Source organism: Emydura macquarii, unplaced genomic scaffold (genome assembly GCF_026122565.2).
Source record: "Emydura macquarii macquarii isolate MOO-44397 ecotype Brisbane River unplaced genomic scaffold, CSIRO-AGI_Emac_v2 contig_2636, whole genome shotgun sequence".
Taxonomy (NCBI): domain Eukaryota; kingdom Metazoa; phylum Chordata; order Testudines; family Chelidae; genus Emydura; species Emydura macquarii.
In genome coordinates, this window is record NW_027132773.1 from 13,501,628 (window position 1) to 13,516,846 (window position 15,219).

Sequence of the window (15,219 nt, forward strand, 5' to 3'; positions counted from 1 at the left end):
TGAAGTCACTGGTAAAACTCCTACTGACTTCAATCGTACCAGGATGAAGCTAAAATTATCACGTGACATTTTTTATTGCTGATTTCCTTGTGCAGGGTGATGTGATGTTCACTGGATGAGATGAATTGTCTTACCTTTGGTAGATATCTGGCCCCCATCAGTGTAGTATTTGAGAGCCCCACAGTCTTTAATATATTAATCCTCACAACCCCCTGTGAGGTAGGGAAGTTCTACGACAGATGAAGAACTGAAGCCTGGAGAGGCTAAGTGATTTGCCCAAGGTTACACAGGAAATCTGTGGTGGAGCCAGGAACTGAACCCAGTCTTAGGCTACTGCCCTGGGCAATGAATCATCCTTCCTCGCAAATTTATAGAATCACAGAAATGTAGGACTGGAAGGGTCATCTAGTTCAGTCCCCTGTACTGAGGCAGGACTAAATATTATCTAGACCTCTCCTGCCAGGTGTTTGTCTACCTGTTCTTAAAAACTTCCAGTAACAGAGATTCCACAACCTCCCAAGGTAAATTACTTGATTCCTTTTTAGTTATATTATTTCTAATTTCAAAAACTGTTTGTAAATTCAAAAATTAATGTGTACCTTATTTCTGTCCGCATGTAGTTGAAACCTTAGTTATATACAATACAACATAATTTCCACTCAGCTTCTATTAGGCTTGCTTTATTGTTTATCCCATATCACTATATACACTTTTAATAGTTTAAAGACAAATTGACCCGAAAAACCAGCAATGTTTTGTGTCCATTGTGCTTTTCACTATTTTAGTTTGTATGTATGGGAACATTTCTCCCTCTTCCTATACACTGTTCATCTACAAACATATGTTGCCTGAAACTGATCCAAGTAGTGGTTTTCAGTCTGAGAAAAAAGTTACTACTGTTTATTTACACCTCATACGAGTCAATAAAAAGCCCCTTTCTCCATGTCCATGAAGCAAGCAAAATCATAGGTTTTGGCAGGAGGAGGAGAACATAATCAGAGACTTTACTCAATTTTAACTAAATAAACTAGTAAAAGTGTCCAGAAAATCTTTGTTCATTTACTTAAAACGCTCAATCCACTCACCAAAGCATTAAAAAAAAATACCAGAAGAAGTCATTTAATGCCTTTGTTGATGCATGCTTAATTTAATCTACACAGCATATGCCAACAATACCTTTAGCCCATTTATTAGATTTAATGGTAAAATATCTTACCCACACATACATCCTATCCCTTCCATACTATAAAGATTGAAAATGGTACCGTTTCAGTTGAATTACCTGGGTAATGGTAAGGAGGCTCGCAGAGAAGCACTGCTCCAATACCCTCCCGTACTTTCACCTCATAGCGTTCTTCAGGTGGAAAAGTATCAAGGTCTAAATAAAAGAAAAAAGAGACAATATTATTTTTTTTCAGTGTTTTAAGATTATTTTCTACATTCAGATTTAAACATACAGCTCCTTTACAGATGAATGCAGAAATACATCAGTGTTTGACACAAAGTGCAGGGCCATAAAGCCTGTTTTTTGTTTTAATCCTAGCATCGTCAACTGCAATGGCTCTGCCTGTTCTAACTCCTGCATAAAGAAAATATGAAATGCTGACTTTGGCTCTGATTCTCAGGTCCAGATGAGCTACATTTAGAGCAAGGATGGGTAGGCAAAAGTTGCTTCATAGAACCTTTCATTCCCCGAAATGAGGGACTGTCCAGGAGGCCAATTCAACCCCTATTGTTATTTGGAGCACCCCCATGGCATCCACCCAAGATGAACGAGGCTGCCCATGGCCTCATGAGCCAATCCAATAGGCAAAGACTGCTGGATCGCAGAGTGGTCAAGCTACATCTCCTATGCCAGGTCCTTTGAGATGTGGAGGCATAAAGCCATTGGGGATCCTCAGCTGGCTGGCTGAACCAGTTCTCTGGGCCCTTTGTACCAGTGGAACAATGCAAAGGGTCTTCTGTGGAAGGGCAAAGAATCAGAGCCTTTCTGAGTTACGCATTCTACAGGCTGCAGTACTGCAATAATGATATCTACAATGATAATACGGTGATGGTTTGGTTGCATGTCAGTTACAGATAGCAGATTCTATTTATTTATTTATTGTAAAAGTGGTACCTACAAGCTGGGGCAATAGCCACCCTCCTTTTATGATTTTCATTGTTGTATCTCTTCTCAAATTAGACTGTAAACTCCTTGGGGCAGGGACTGTCTCTTACTAATTTATTGGCTAGCACAAAGTGCAGTTGGTTGGGGGAATCCTGAATGGGTCTTCTAAGTGCTAATGCTAAATATTAAATAGTTAGTGCTAAATATTAAATAAATAATAATAATAAAGTATTAAAAACTGCACAATATCCTTCCCATCAAAAGCCAAAAACATCATCCAACCTAAATTCATTCAGATTATTTCAACTCTCTTTGTTGGCCTATAGCTGCCTTTCCCTTCTATTCATTTCCCAAGGCTGCTAAAAGTGTCTGTTGCAGGATCTAACTACAACTTAAGTTCATGAGGTACAAGGCAGAAACAATAAATAAAGACTAATCAAGAAAGAAATGCATACACATTTACACAAAAGGACACCAGTATGGTTTATGAGCGACTAACTGAGAAGACATAGAATAAATACTGTACACATTGCAATGGAGTGACAAAGTAGTTAGTTTTCAAAATACAGAAAGAACAGGATGAAGAAGAAAGGCCTCAATAAACTGTTAACTATAAATAGCCTGTAGAGTAACATGTGTGATGCTCTGTATAAGAAAAATGTCCATTTATATCACAGTTGTTACCATTGTTACACAATTTCCATAAATCTTGTACAAAGCATGTCATATCAGTGGAAAAGTTATGAGTATCCTGTTATTATGCAAATATCATCTTTGTATCTAAAGTTATGAATATTGGCTATGATTTGTATCTCAAACATGTGTTTTATTCCTGGTTGAGACCCTCCAGATAGATTTACATCAGGGCTAGTCAGCTATATGATGATGGCCCATCAAGGACACTCAGCTCTCACAATTAGTCATTGAAGAATCATCCATCCCAGAAGGTCTTCCTGTGGATGCCTCAGACAGTAAGGAGCCAATAGCTACTGCCTGTGATTCAGCAAACCATGTAAGGACATGTGATATGCTCATGTGACCCTGGACTCCATCTTGGACCTGTAACTTACCACACACAGGGGTAGTGAGCTTTGTTTAGGACAGTAAATTTCCATGCACTTGCCAGAGGGTATAAAAGACACCCGAGATATCTCCGTTATGCCTCTTTCTTGCTCTATTTCTCTGGAGTGTGGTTTTACAACTAAAAGGAGCATCTTGAACTATGGATTGAGGACCTTCCAATCTTTTGAAAGTTACCAGAGAGACTTTTGCAGCCCAGCAGTCTACTCTATCACTGCTACAAATCTGTTGTTACAATTTTGCAATCATTTGTATGTATAGGATCTATTAACCATTTATAACTCTCTTCTTTTTTTTATTAATAATTTTTTAGTTAGTTTACTAAGGATTGGCTGACAGTGTGATATTTGGGTAAGATCTGAGATTCATACTGACCTGGAGATACATATCTGATCCTTTGGGATTAGTAGAGCCTCACATATAGTGACATGGATTTTCAATAACACCTCACTGTATCAGACCTGTTTGTCTGAATGGGAACCAAAGGCTGGCATGCCTAAAGGGGACTGTATTTGGCTTCTGATTTTAACCAGTATGGTACTGCAGAAGCTCTTTTGTTACTGGCATGGTGATAGAATAATGATAGAATAAACCACCAGTTTTGGGGGATTGTCTTCCCTATTTCTTGCAGTGTGCCCTGAATGTGGCATTCTCAGTGTGGCCCTTCCAGGCACCCGGTCACAACATGCATCTCCTAAAAATGGCATATGAAAAGTATGGCCATACAGTCAATGGAGTCTGTTAAAACTATAAATTAGTGCCTACAGAGATCTGGATTGAAAACTTCATTACTATTCACCAAACACATAAAGTTAACTCTAGTAGAATGAGATTAGCTTCCACAGAAAGAGAAGCCCTGCCCATCTTACATAATAAGACTGTCTGTTGTGCCCAAATAGGCCCACAGGAGAAACAGATCTTTTCAGAGACTGCTTGTATGACAAATATCACAAAGGAAATTTCTAAAGACCTCTGCAACTAACAAGGTCTCTCTTCACATGTCTGAACACTGCACTCTCTTGATTCTCCTTCTAGCTCACAACTAACTCAACCAGTTATTCTTATTTAAGGTTGTAGGCCCCAGCACTGTGATGTAGGCCTGAACCAGAGCAGGCCCGGACCATGGATATGTATTTGAAGCTTAAGGGTTAATCCTCACACTGAGAAAGAATAAAACTAGGCATTATAGATAGGGATGTTTCGGACACATTGATTGTTTGTTCATGCCACCCCAGGCTCCACTATCATAATTGACTGCTTGAACATATGAGTGGGAACATCGTGCCTAAACATTTTGTCATTTAACATTTATGACACATGGGGGCCCTGTTTGTGAAGATCTACGAATGAATGTTTGGGAACATCCTGAAATCTAATTGGGATTTACAAGTGAAGTAACATGCCCAATGCATACCAGGAATGTGGCTGATGTGTAAATCGTGGGGCAATGAGAAGGCAAATAAGATTTCTTTTATTTCATTTTAGTAAAATTGGTATTAATAGAATTGGTGTAGGTAAAAGGATTTTATCATGTTAGTAAGTATAAGATAAAGTACCAATGTAATGGGATAAGAATGTAATGATTTTTAGTATGTATGAATCAGGAGTGAATGCAGTTTGAGTCTGCCGAGATAAGATGATGAGGAGGCAATAGCTGAGGTAATGGTTCTCAGCCTCCAAGGACAGGAGGGAGAGAAGATGCTTTTGTTTAAAGAACTTTTACAACTCAGATGGCTGAAGATCAAGATAACCCCGGAAAACAGGGGAGTTAACACCCAAAGAGAGGAACTAGACAAAGTATGAAACTGGAATGAAATAAGGGGAAAGCTGTCACACTTGCGATATCAAATGTAACTGGCGATTACATCAAAGAAGGAGACTATCTGACATGGCAAGATCCACAGAACCGAATGGGGATGGATAAGTATAAAAATGGGGTGAAGAAACCTGGACTTTGGGTTCATTCTGCAAACCCCAAGGGCATCGTGTTGCAACCGACAGAGCCTGGCTCCATCCTCATGTCTGAGTCACCTGGCCAGTGATTCAGCTCGAGGCACACAGAGGCTGGCAATTATATCCCTCCTGAAGAACTGTGTGCATATATGTGTGTGTGTGGAAGTGTGTTTTAGGCAATTGCTTTTTCAAATATTTTCTGTATTCATAATAAACGCAGCATACTGCCTTGTCCCCTGAATAAGATCCTGCTGTTTATTTCATAAGTGTAACAAGGTTGGTTGAGCATGGATTCAGATATTGGTCCATACTAGATTTGCAATGAAATCTGAGCTAGTTCTTAAATTGATGTGGCTTGGAATGATGTATTCACTTAGATCATGAAGCAGATGTCTGAACTGGGAAAAATATATATTCCCATTTCATTTATCAAAGTGGACTACCTTTATGAAGCAGTTGGCCATGCTATTTGCTTCTGACTTCATAACATGGAATGATGCCCCAAAACTGTTTTTTTTCCTGTAGAACTTCACAATTTCTTGTAAGGTTGCCACTATTTTTCATTCCCTCTTTCATCTTGACATACTGCAGTTATACATCAATTATAGTGATTGTAAAAGCTATTAGTGCAATCCACTAGTGAAAAATACAAAACAAAGTGATTACTTCTTTGAATATGGCCAAAGTGGGGTTTGAAGAAAAAAAATCTCATTGTCATTTTTTAATACTTAATTTAATAATTTCCAATTAAAGTATGTATATGCCTAACTTTATATCTGGATTTTTTATTTATCATGTGCTTTGGATAAATTGGTGAACTTTATTAATAATCACCACAAATTCAAAGACATAAAAAAGGACAGGCAATTTAAATGTAAAAAACATTAGGCTTTTATGGAAATAGAGTGGTCTGTGCCAGAGTGCACAGAGATGTCTGCACAATTACTGATCTATAACTGCATAATTTCTTCCCACTTATGAAATGCCCTGAATGCTGATTGGCTCTGTGTGTCTGATTTACATAATAACTATGGTTATTACTCAATAATTATAAAGAATGTGAATCCTTGAACTGTAATAGGAAGATATCCATTATTAGCCAGAATAAAATAATTTGTTTAATCAGCATACAGTTATAACTGTATAGTTATTATGGAAATGTCTCTGCTCTGTTTGGCTACTACAGTCCCTCTGCTATGATCTGGCTCTTGATATCATAATTTTCAATATCTTTTCCACCAAAAAGGAGGTGGTTCAGCTTCTAACTCCCATCAACATAAGCCAATTTGATTCATTTCTCTCCTGGAGGACCAGTCCAGCCCCGCTGAAGTCAATGAAACTTTTGCCAATGTTTGCAGGACTGGATTTTCTGTTTACCCTCACCTTCCTACCAATCCAGCTTGGCTTTTGTCCCTATGACAATTTTTTATTTAGTTGAGTTTATGGTGGTTGCTTACACTACAAGAATCCCTGCCCTTTTCTCCCAAGTACAGCTTTTGGAAAAAAGTTGAATTCCACCAATTCTTTTGTGTGTGTGTGTGTGCGCGCGCTCGCACAGTTTTTCAACTAATTGATAGAATGGACAAATCAATGAAAATTTAAAAAAAAAATTTTCACAATTATTTTTAGCATTTTTGAACAAGCGCTATGCTAAATATAGTTTTGAAAAAGAAGTATATCACAGTTATGGTGTGTGGGGTGGGAGGAGCTTTGCTGACCTACAGGAAGTTGGTGAAGGGGAATAATATAACAGAGGAAACAACAGACAACAAGGTTTTAATGTTTTGTTTTGTTTTAAAGAAAAACAGACTTTCAGAAGTTTCCTGGTATATTTTGGTTTCTATTTTTGTTTGTTTCATCCCTATCATTAAGATTTGAATATTTAATTACAAAGTTTAGCATAATAACTGAGAGTGTTAACCTGGTATAAACCATATCATTGGCTGATAAACTACTTTGGCCTAAGAGTTTACTGGGTATCAGCAGCTTCATCTTTGGTGTTAGAGTGTATTTGGCATAAGACACAGATATTACTTAAGAAGCCAGCCAAAAAACTCACCAAGAATTGGCTCTGCTGCAACACTTTCATTGTGTTTATTTATTTGGTTTTCAATAGAGCTTTACACCTCCTTAAAGTGAGACAACTGCTGCACTCCAACAAGTTGTTCAGTACTGCAGCCATAGGCATCTGCAGTGCGAAGTATCGGAATTCATGCCACTGCCATTAATATTAGTGTGAATATGTGCCTACTGGCTAAATTCTTGATATCACCTTCATTACGGAGAAACTATAATCCAGCCTTGCATTCTTGCTAGAAAACATACTGTGGAATATTTCTATTTAAAATACAGACCACACTTGTATCCATCCACAGAGGCATAGATGAAAATCTATGACTCCGACTTCACTTTTAATTCTTTGGTCTCATAATATTAAATTTACTTGCACAAAACATTACAACGTGGGGTTTACATGAAGCCTGTTAAACTGGTGATATTAGGTGAAATACTGCCCTGTGCAAACAGCTATCACAAGGACTATGGAGCATTTGTCTTGCCTAAGCCCTTAATATGGGGATTGAGTGGTACATAAAGCCTTATGTCAGATCTCTGCATGAGGATGGATTTCACCATGTGAAATGTGTTTTTAATGTACAACATATTTCCAGGATAGATCATTTTAAGAGGGAAATAATAATATTAAAAAAAAAATGCACCCTCTTTCTCCAGATGATAAAGTCTAGCTATTTATGTTACCTACGTACATCCTTTCTCAACAAAGTACCTGCTATTGACAGTGTGTGTGTGGAAAACAGTGGCCCATGATTGTCTGAAGCTGACAGAAGTGCCCTCAGCAGGGTCTTCAATTTGGCATAGGGTTTTCAGTGTTCTTTTTACTATAAAATGACATATACTCCATATTCAAGAACTTCCAATCTGTTTTGACAAGGATGACAACTGACCTTCATTATGTGAACCTATCTGCATCTCTCTTCTGATGACTTCCCCATGGGTTACACAGCATCTTAAAAAAAATTAGGACACTATACGCCTAAAGATTGTGGGAATTACACCCCTCTGGCTAAGTTGTGTGACCCTCTTTGCAGATATAAACTTAAGGCCTTTGAAATGGCTGTAACATCAATAGCAGAATGAAGAGTATCAGTGGCTTTAAAAACTTACTTCATGCTGGTCTCTGTCAATTAAGGCACGTTATATCATTCTCACAGAGCAATACAATGCAGTGAGTGAAAAATGCTGCAACAATACTAGAGTAAAACATGGATCATTTTAACATAATCAGTATGTACTTATCAGTTTTAAAGAAACAATTGCTTACATCCGAAACTTAGACTAGCTTCAGCACTTCGGACAGTTCCAAAGATATTCGACGCTATACAAACATATTTTCCAGCATCCTTTGATTTCTCTGGGTTATTGATAAGAAGTTTACCTCCTACGATACCATAGCGATCCTTTGTTAAATCTATATCCCAGTTGTTTAGTTTCCACCTAATAAAAAAAGAAAAAATGATGTGATGGTTGCAAAATATCTACTAAAAAATTATTTGCAAGAAAACTTTTCATATATAGTTGCTGCTAATTGTAAATAATTATGCTATGATATTCAGGTATTACAATAAATGGTTTTATTTTAGTTTTCCCCAAACAAGGCTCTCAAATGTAACTGCCTTAACGGCCTATAAACATGATGTATGCATTGTTGTTGTAGCCGTGTCAGTCCCAGCATATTAAAGAAACAAGGTGGGTGAAGGAACATCTTTTAACAGAAGTTGGTCCAATGAAAGATATCACCTCACCCAAACTGTCTCTCTATAAACATGATGGTCAGTCTAGTTCATAAGGTGAGAAGAACAGCCATCTGTGACGTGAGACTAAAAGACCTACATGGGGAGCACAAGAAAACACCCACTGTGCACCCTTGGAATAGGCAGCAGCAGAGTTAACACCTAATCTCTACCAGATCCTCCCTGTAAACTTGGGAATCTCTAGGCCAAGGAAGTTACTCCAGGCATAAAGTAATTGTAACCCCTTCAGTACGAATCCCAGTGGAAAGAGAGTCAGACTTGCTCTAACACTCTCATTTTCTTAAATAACAAAATGGCTGTGGGCTCATATTCTGACTGCTAGAAGGATGACTGGGGGCACTCTGCTTGGGAGATTAGGTGGGTAAATGGATGGGCCAGCTTCTGCATTTGATTGTGCTGGAGGGGCATTGCTATTTTATTTAATAAAATACAACCCCAACAAGATAGGAACTCAGTAGGCCAAATTCATCCATAGTGTCACTTCAATGGAGTTACAACAGAATTGAATATGACCCAATACCTTTTGAACTGCCTACATAATTCCATGTGAATGTATAGGTATTATTGTGTTCACCAGAGGGAGCAGACTCCATAAGGACAGCCTTCAGGCATGCATCTCTCTCCTTTTGAGTGCGAGGCTTGAAGGCTTTACAAATGAGGCATTTGTCTCTGCGGTGCTGCTCTCCGAGGCAGCGGAGGCAGCGATCGTGAGGGTTGCTCACGGGAAAAGCCTTAGCACATACGGTGCAGGCTTTGAAGCCGGTTGAGTCAGGCATGGCCCAACCTGAAGCCCCTGAGGGTTACTATCTAACTTAAGTACTTAACTACTAAACTACTTAACTCTACTTAACAGTTTAACAGTCTATTAACAACTGTTCTATAGAGAACAAAGGGATGCTAAAGCAAGAGGCAGACGTTCCAGGAACCGTCAAATGGGCGGAAAGAAGGAACTGAGGGCCCGCAGGGTTGGCGGCACCCTATGTACCGCGGCATGAGTGTGGTACTCCAGGGGGCGCCTGAGCCGACCCTACGGGGCTTGCTAAGGGGAAAAAAGTTCCAGGAAGCAGTGCACGGGGCGCACACTCACCTATATTGGAATGGATATGAGCAATCACTCGAAGATAGAAAAATATCATTTCATATAAAGCCTACAAAGTTCAAAATATGTACACAATTTCATATCAAGATCTAGAGAGATAAAATACATTTTGAAAATCAGACTTAACTTCTTCTCCGTTTTGCATCTTCAACAAAAAACTATTGAAAAGTTGTGTTAAATGCAGTAACTGTTTGGAAGCTAAAGTTAATTAAGTTTTGAAATTTGAAACAGAAAGAAAAAATATGTGAAGAGGTTTTAATAAAAGTACATCCCTAAAAAATTAAAACTCAATAACTTTGAAACAGGAGACTTTCCCATCGCAGCAGCAGCAGTAATGAATAATAATAATAATAGTAATAAAGCATTTAATAAAATTCATGGGAACTTAAAGGTATTATTTCATTCCCATGAGGGCAACCACATGTAGACCTTATTAATAAATTGTAAAATATATGTCAAAATATACAAGGATAGTTATCACATACATAATTTAAACTGTAACTAAACAGATCAGAATATTCTACAGAAATGGAAATCTGGTGAATCAGAATAAAAAAGTCATATTAAGCATGTACTGGTTAGTTTGTATACAATCACATTTCTTTGATCCAGCTTGAATTTTTCTTTTTTGCATGAACACAATATTATTTATATTCCTTTGTAAAACAAAATTATTCTATAATGAAGTATAAAAATTAACCTTAATGAAATCATTTAAAATGTGCACAAACCAAGAATCATAGAATCATAGAGGATTAGGGTTGGAAGTGACCACAGGGGGTCATCTAGTCCAACCCCCTGCTCAAAGCAGGACCAACCCATAACTGAGTAACCATGGGATCTTACTACTGTAAACATTGTCTCTCCTCATGCAGTTCCCCTAGCTGACCCCAATGCTGCAAAAACTTATGATTCTGAGTAACTTTATGCACAAGAGAGGTCCTATTTAGTTCAGTGGGACTTCTCATATGCTAAAAGTTTCTAATGTGTGCAGGTGTTTTCAAGGTAAGAACCATTGTTAAACTCATTGTGTGACTGCTAAAACAAATTTATGTTCTTCAGGACATGGAACACATTTGTATTTGTTCTGTAAAGTGCCCAACACACTTTTGGGTGCTATATTAACAAAAATCTGGGGCCTCCATTTCTGTAAGAAGAGGTGGCTCACTTAGGGACAATCCAGATGAAGCCAGGAAATCTAGAGACCTGGGGAGAGCAGGGGAGTAGCAGCCTAGAGAAGGGCTCTCTGCCAAGAAAGCTAGGAAAGCTCTGAACCCAGAAAGGGTGGCTGTGAAAAAAGCCTGCATTGAAGCAGGATTTGGTAGGACTCTGGATGTTGTGTACTTAAGAAACTGGAGAAGGCATTGTATGAAGTAGCCCCAAGAGAAACAGGTCAGTTGGAGTCTAAGGGTGGACAAGCTATGGCTTAGGGACCTAGTGTCAGAGGCCTGAAGTAGAGGGATGGCACTTGTCCCTTTTGTGGTGCCACCTTTCAAGGTGATGAGACAACTCCCTGCAACAACGGAACTGTTTCGAGGCCCAAGGAGGGCATAAGGATATTAGAGCCCTAGGGCAGGGTGAAGAATTTCCACACTTAGAGACAGGTAGCATGGACAAATTTCTGCATAAATAGGGAAGAGTCCAGGATACACCTGGTGAGAAGACCAGGAAGGATAAAGTTTGAGCTCAGGGAAGGACTGAAGGTTTTGTATTGGACTACAGTTTATCTGCAAAAGGGAGTGGTCAAAAGCATCACAATGAACCACAAGGCTATGGATGACTATTGGAGAGACAGGAAAACTAAGGCATTTTCCTGAGGCGTGATACCAGGAGGTAAAAATGTTGTTGCATTATGTTAAGTGCAAGTAAGTCAAAAACTCACAGCAAGAGATACTCAAATCTGTTACTGAGTGGAAAGTCTGGATTTACCAGGCAGTTCATCACATGAAGAATCATACTGTCTTGGACCTTGAAGAAGCCATGGTGATAAGGGGGGAAAAGCCCTCTTAGCCTCCATCATCAACACCATACTGTAAGAACCCAAGAACCCTCTCTGTTACAAAGGATCAGAATCAGAATGAGTTGTCCACCAGCAGTGTTCTAGTCTCATCTCAAGTTCTCCATTTATCACAGTTGTTTTGCATATTCAGGTGATTTGCAAGGATGATGAGGTGAAAATGAAAACCTGGTGGGTACTATGTTGATAGCAGAGTACAGTAGATGACCTTAATGTTATTATAGACATTGAAAGAATGGCTCAGCGACGCAACTGTGTGTTCCTTCCTAGAACTCTGAGAGTATGTTTGTCAGTTTGTGAGGGCGGACGAATGAAATGGGTCTCTTGCCTTGACATGAGTTCGGAGTCTCTCCTTACTCTGAAGTAAGTGGTTATCTGACTATGACAAGAATATATACTTCCATGATCTCATGACAAAGATAGGCTCCCAAGCACGTCCTTTGCTGTGTGTTGAGCTTATTGTAGCATGGATGCCATGAGATCCCACACTTCCACAGAAGAATCAGTCATCATGGACTGGTTCATTAAGAATATAAGATTTATTATGACAGAGTTCATATGTGAAACTCTAGACTAAAGCTGGAAGAAATATTTAGAACAAAACATTTTTCCATCAAAAAAGCCTCTGAGATCCAGGATGACACTGCTATACCTGATTTGGAGTGATCAGAAATGAAGGACTGTCTCAAAAGGTCACAGTTAGGTTCCCAGAAACAAATTAAGAAACCTGAAAATGCTTCATGAAACACAATTGATGTTTTCTGTCCAGGCCTGCTCTTGAAATCATTGCAAGTATAAGGAAAACTGTCTTTTTAATGAAAAATTGCACAAGCTTCAATGCCTGTGTGTCTAGGAAAACTATGCATTCACCTGATAAACCATTCATTCATTCTTTCATTCAGAATCAGCAAATTATAATATTTGAAATGTTTAGTGCATGAAATGCATGGCAAGCCCTGTAATTCAAAATCAAGACAAAAGTTTACTTGTAAGTTGGAAAAGGGATTGCTCGGGCTCTGCAGTTCATCGAAACTTGTCCATCTGAAGATTCCTCTGGGTAGATGGTATCAATGGGTTGCTCCTCAAAAACTGGTCCATATCCTTTTCCATCCTCTGAAATAAAAATATAGGTTGGCAATTAACATTAAAAAGTGAACCTTGAGCCAATTTACACCATGCACACCTTTTAATTAATTTGTATTGGTTTTCATTAAGAAACAAACAATAAAAAATACAATAAGCACACCCTTTATAACATGCCACGCATGGGGATGCTGCTGGATTGTTAGCCCTGCAAAGGAAAGTTGTGCATGCATCAAAACAAGTACAGCATGAAAAATAACAGTGCTGTCTTCCCTTCACCATGTTTCCCTGGGTCATTCTTGCCCTGGGGTAGTGAGAAGGCAATTTAGACTCTATTCCCATTCATTTCTTGCCCTCTCTGCTGACACTACCAACAATGGTGACACTTAGTGCCAGGTTTGGTGGAAGCTTGCTCATTTGGACATCTGTCCATTAGGAATGCATTTGAGACCAAATCATTTGACACTGGCCAATATACTGTCATCAGTTAGTGAGAATATTTGCTCTGGGTCAAATACAAATGAGTGAACTAAAATTGAATAGTCCCTTTTTTATGACCTACTGAGCACCAAAGTTTGTGTGTGTACAGAATGAATCTTTACTGCACAGATAAAAGACTAATATTAAAATGAATGTAGCTGAGCCCTCCTCTCCAAATCAAATTTCTCTCTTTTTATTCAGGCCTCTTGGAAAAGAAAAATGATGTTGCCACTTTGATGTAAGATGCTGCAGGCAAAGGTAAATTTAGCATTGTATATTCAATTAAATTCCCCCAAAAAACTATATTAAAAGAATGTTAAAGTTGATGTGAGAGGTACCAGTTACATTCATGCTTATACTGCAAAGTCAAGACTCACAACTTGGGAAATTCCAGAATTAAGGTTGTCTAAGCGACAAATTAACATTTTTAAAGAACTTGGTTCCCCACATCCTTGCTCATCCTGAGTTCCTGACCCCTTCCTCTCGCTCTCTCTCTCCTGCCCTCCTTGCTCCCTGCATTCAAGTCAGGGGCACTTACTTCTGGTGACGGGTGCCACAGTGGTGCCCAGCTACTGGGAAGAGCAATTGCAGAGGAAGTCCTAACCCGCCCACAGCCCCAGGATATAGCACGCTGTCATTCTGTGGGGATGGGGTATGTGAAGTATGCAGTATGTGCAGTGAGATGCTGTGGGAGGACAGCATGCTCAGTACAGGTGGAATGTTAAGAGATTTCAGCTGACAAACTCTAGTAAGTCTCAACTGAGCATATGAGATTTTTCAAAATGTTATAACCTAGATACACGTAGCTTAATTTTCATGGGAACAGCAAAAGGTTCAAGCCTGATACCAGGGTGACCTCCTGGCCAAACAAAGTTCTTCCTCCAGAGCATGGAGTTGCTGGAGCTTCTCTACAAAATGATTGCAAGAATGTTTTTTTAACATGGGCAAAACAGCATATTTTTCCTAATCTCATTCTTAGAAATGGCTGCATTGTCTCAGCTGAAACTTTTCAATCTAACTCGGGTCATTCAGAATTCAAATATTAAAAGAATATTTGCACATCAACATGTTGATCCCCTTGGGATCCTTCCCAAGGATAAATTAACAAGAATTAAAGCCGGATTTTTGTAGTAATCTTGTTAAAATTGGTGCCTTTGATTTTAACACACAATCTAGATGCAAGATGGGCAAGCTTTATAAAATCTAAATGAGAAAATGGAATATTCCTAAACTATAAGATAATAAATTAAGATCAGCTATTTCATTCATTCCACAGGTTGATTAAAATTACATTTATCCATAAAACAACAAAAAGTCCACTAATTCACAAGTGGCATTCTTGTTATTCACAATTCCCACATTTTTGGGCCAATATTTTCATTAAAGAACTAGCAGAAAACTACCCAAGATTCTGATAAAGAGCTTGATCCTGTTCTGCTTGAAGTCAGTGACAAAATTTACATTGCCTCAACTGGGAGCAGGTCCAAAGAGGTACTGTATGCTGCAGCGTGGTCATGCAAATTCATTTATAAAAACATCCAGATAAAGAAGACAGAGACTTGTCACA

The 15,219-nt window shown here is 38.7% G+C and overlaps 1 protein-coding gene across 1 annotated transcript in view; it reads right to left on the minus strand.

Annotated features, from left to right (window-relative positions):
- The window catches only part of CNTN1 (contactin 1), a 238,637-nt gene that overhangs the window by 134,327 nt on the left and 89,091 nt on the right, over positions 1–15,219 (minus strand). Inside the window, exons 3-5 of the mRNA XM_067564200.1 lie at positions 13,076–13,202; positions 8,484–8,656; positions 1,283–1,378 (exon numbers count right to left, since the gene is read on the minus strand). Of these exons, the coding sequence (XP_067420301.1) occupies positions 1,283–1,378; positions 8,484–8,656; positions 13,076–13,202 (396 nt within the window). The remainder of the gene's footprint in view (positions 1–1,282; positions 1,379–8,483; positions 8,657–13,075; positions 13,203–15,219) is intronic.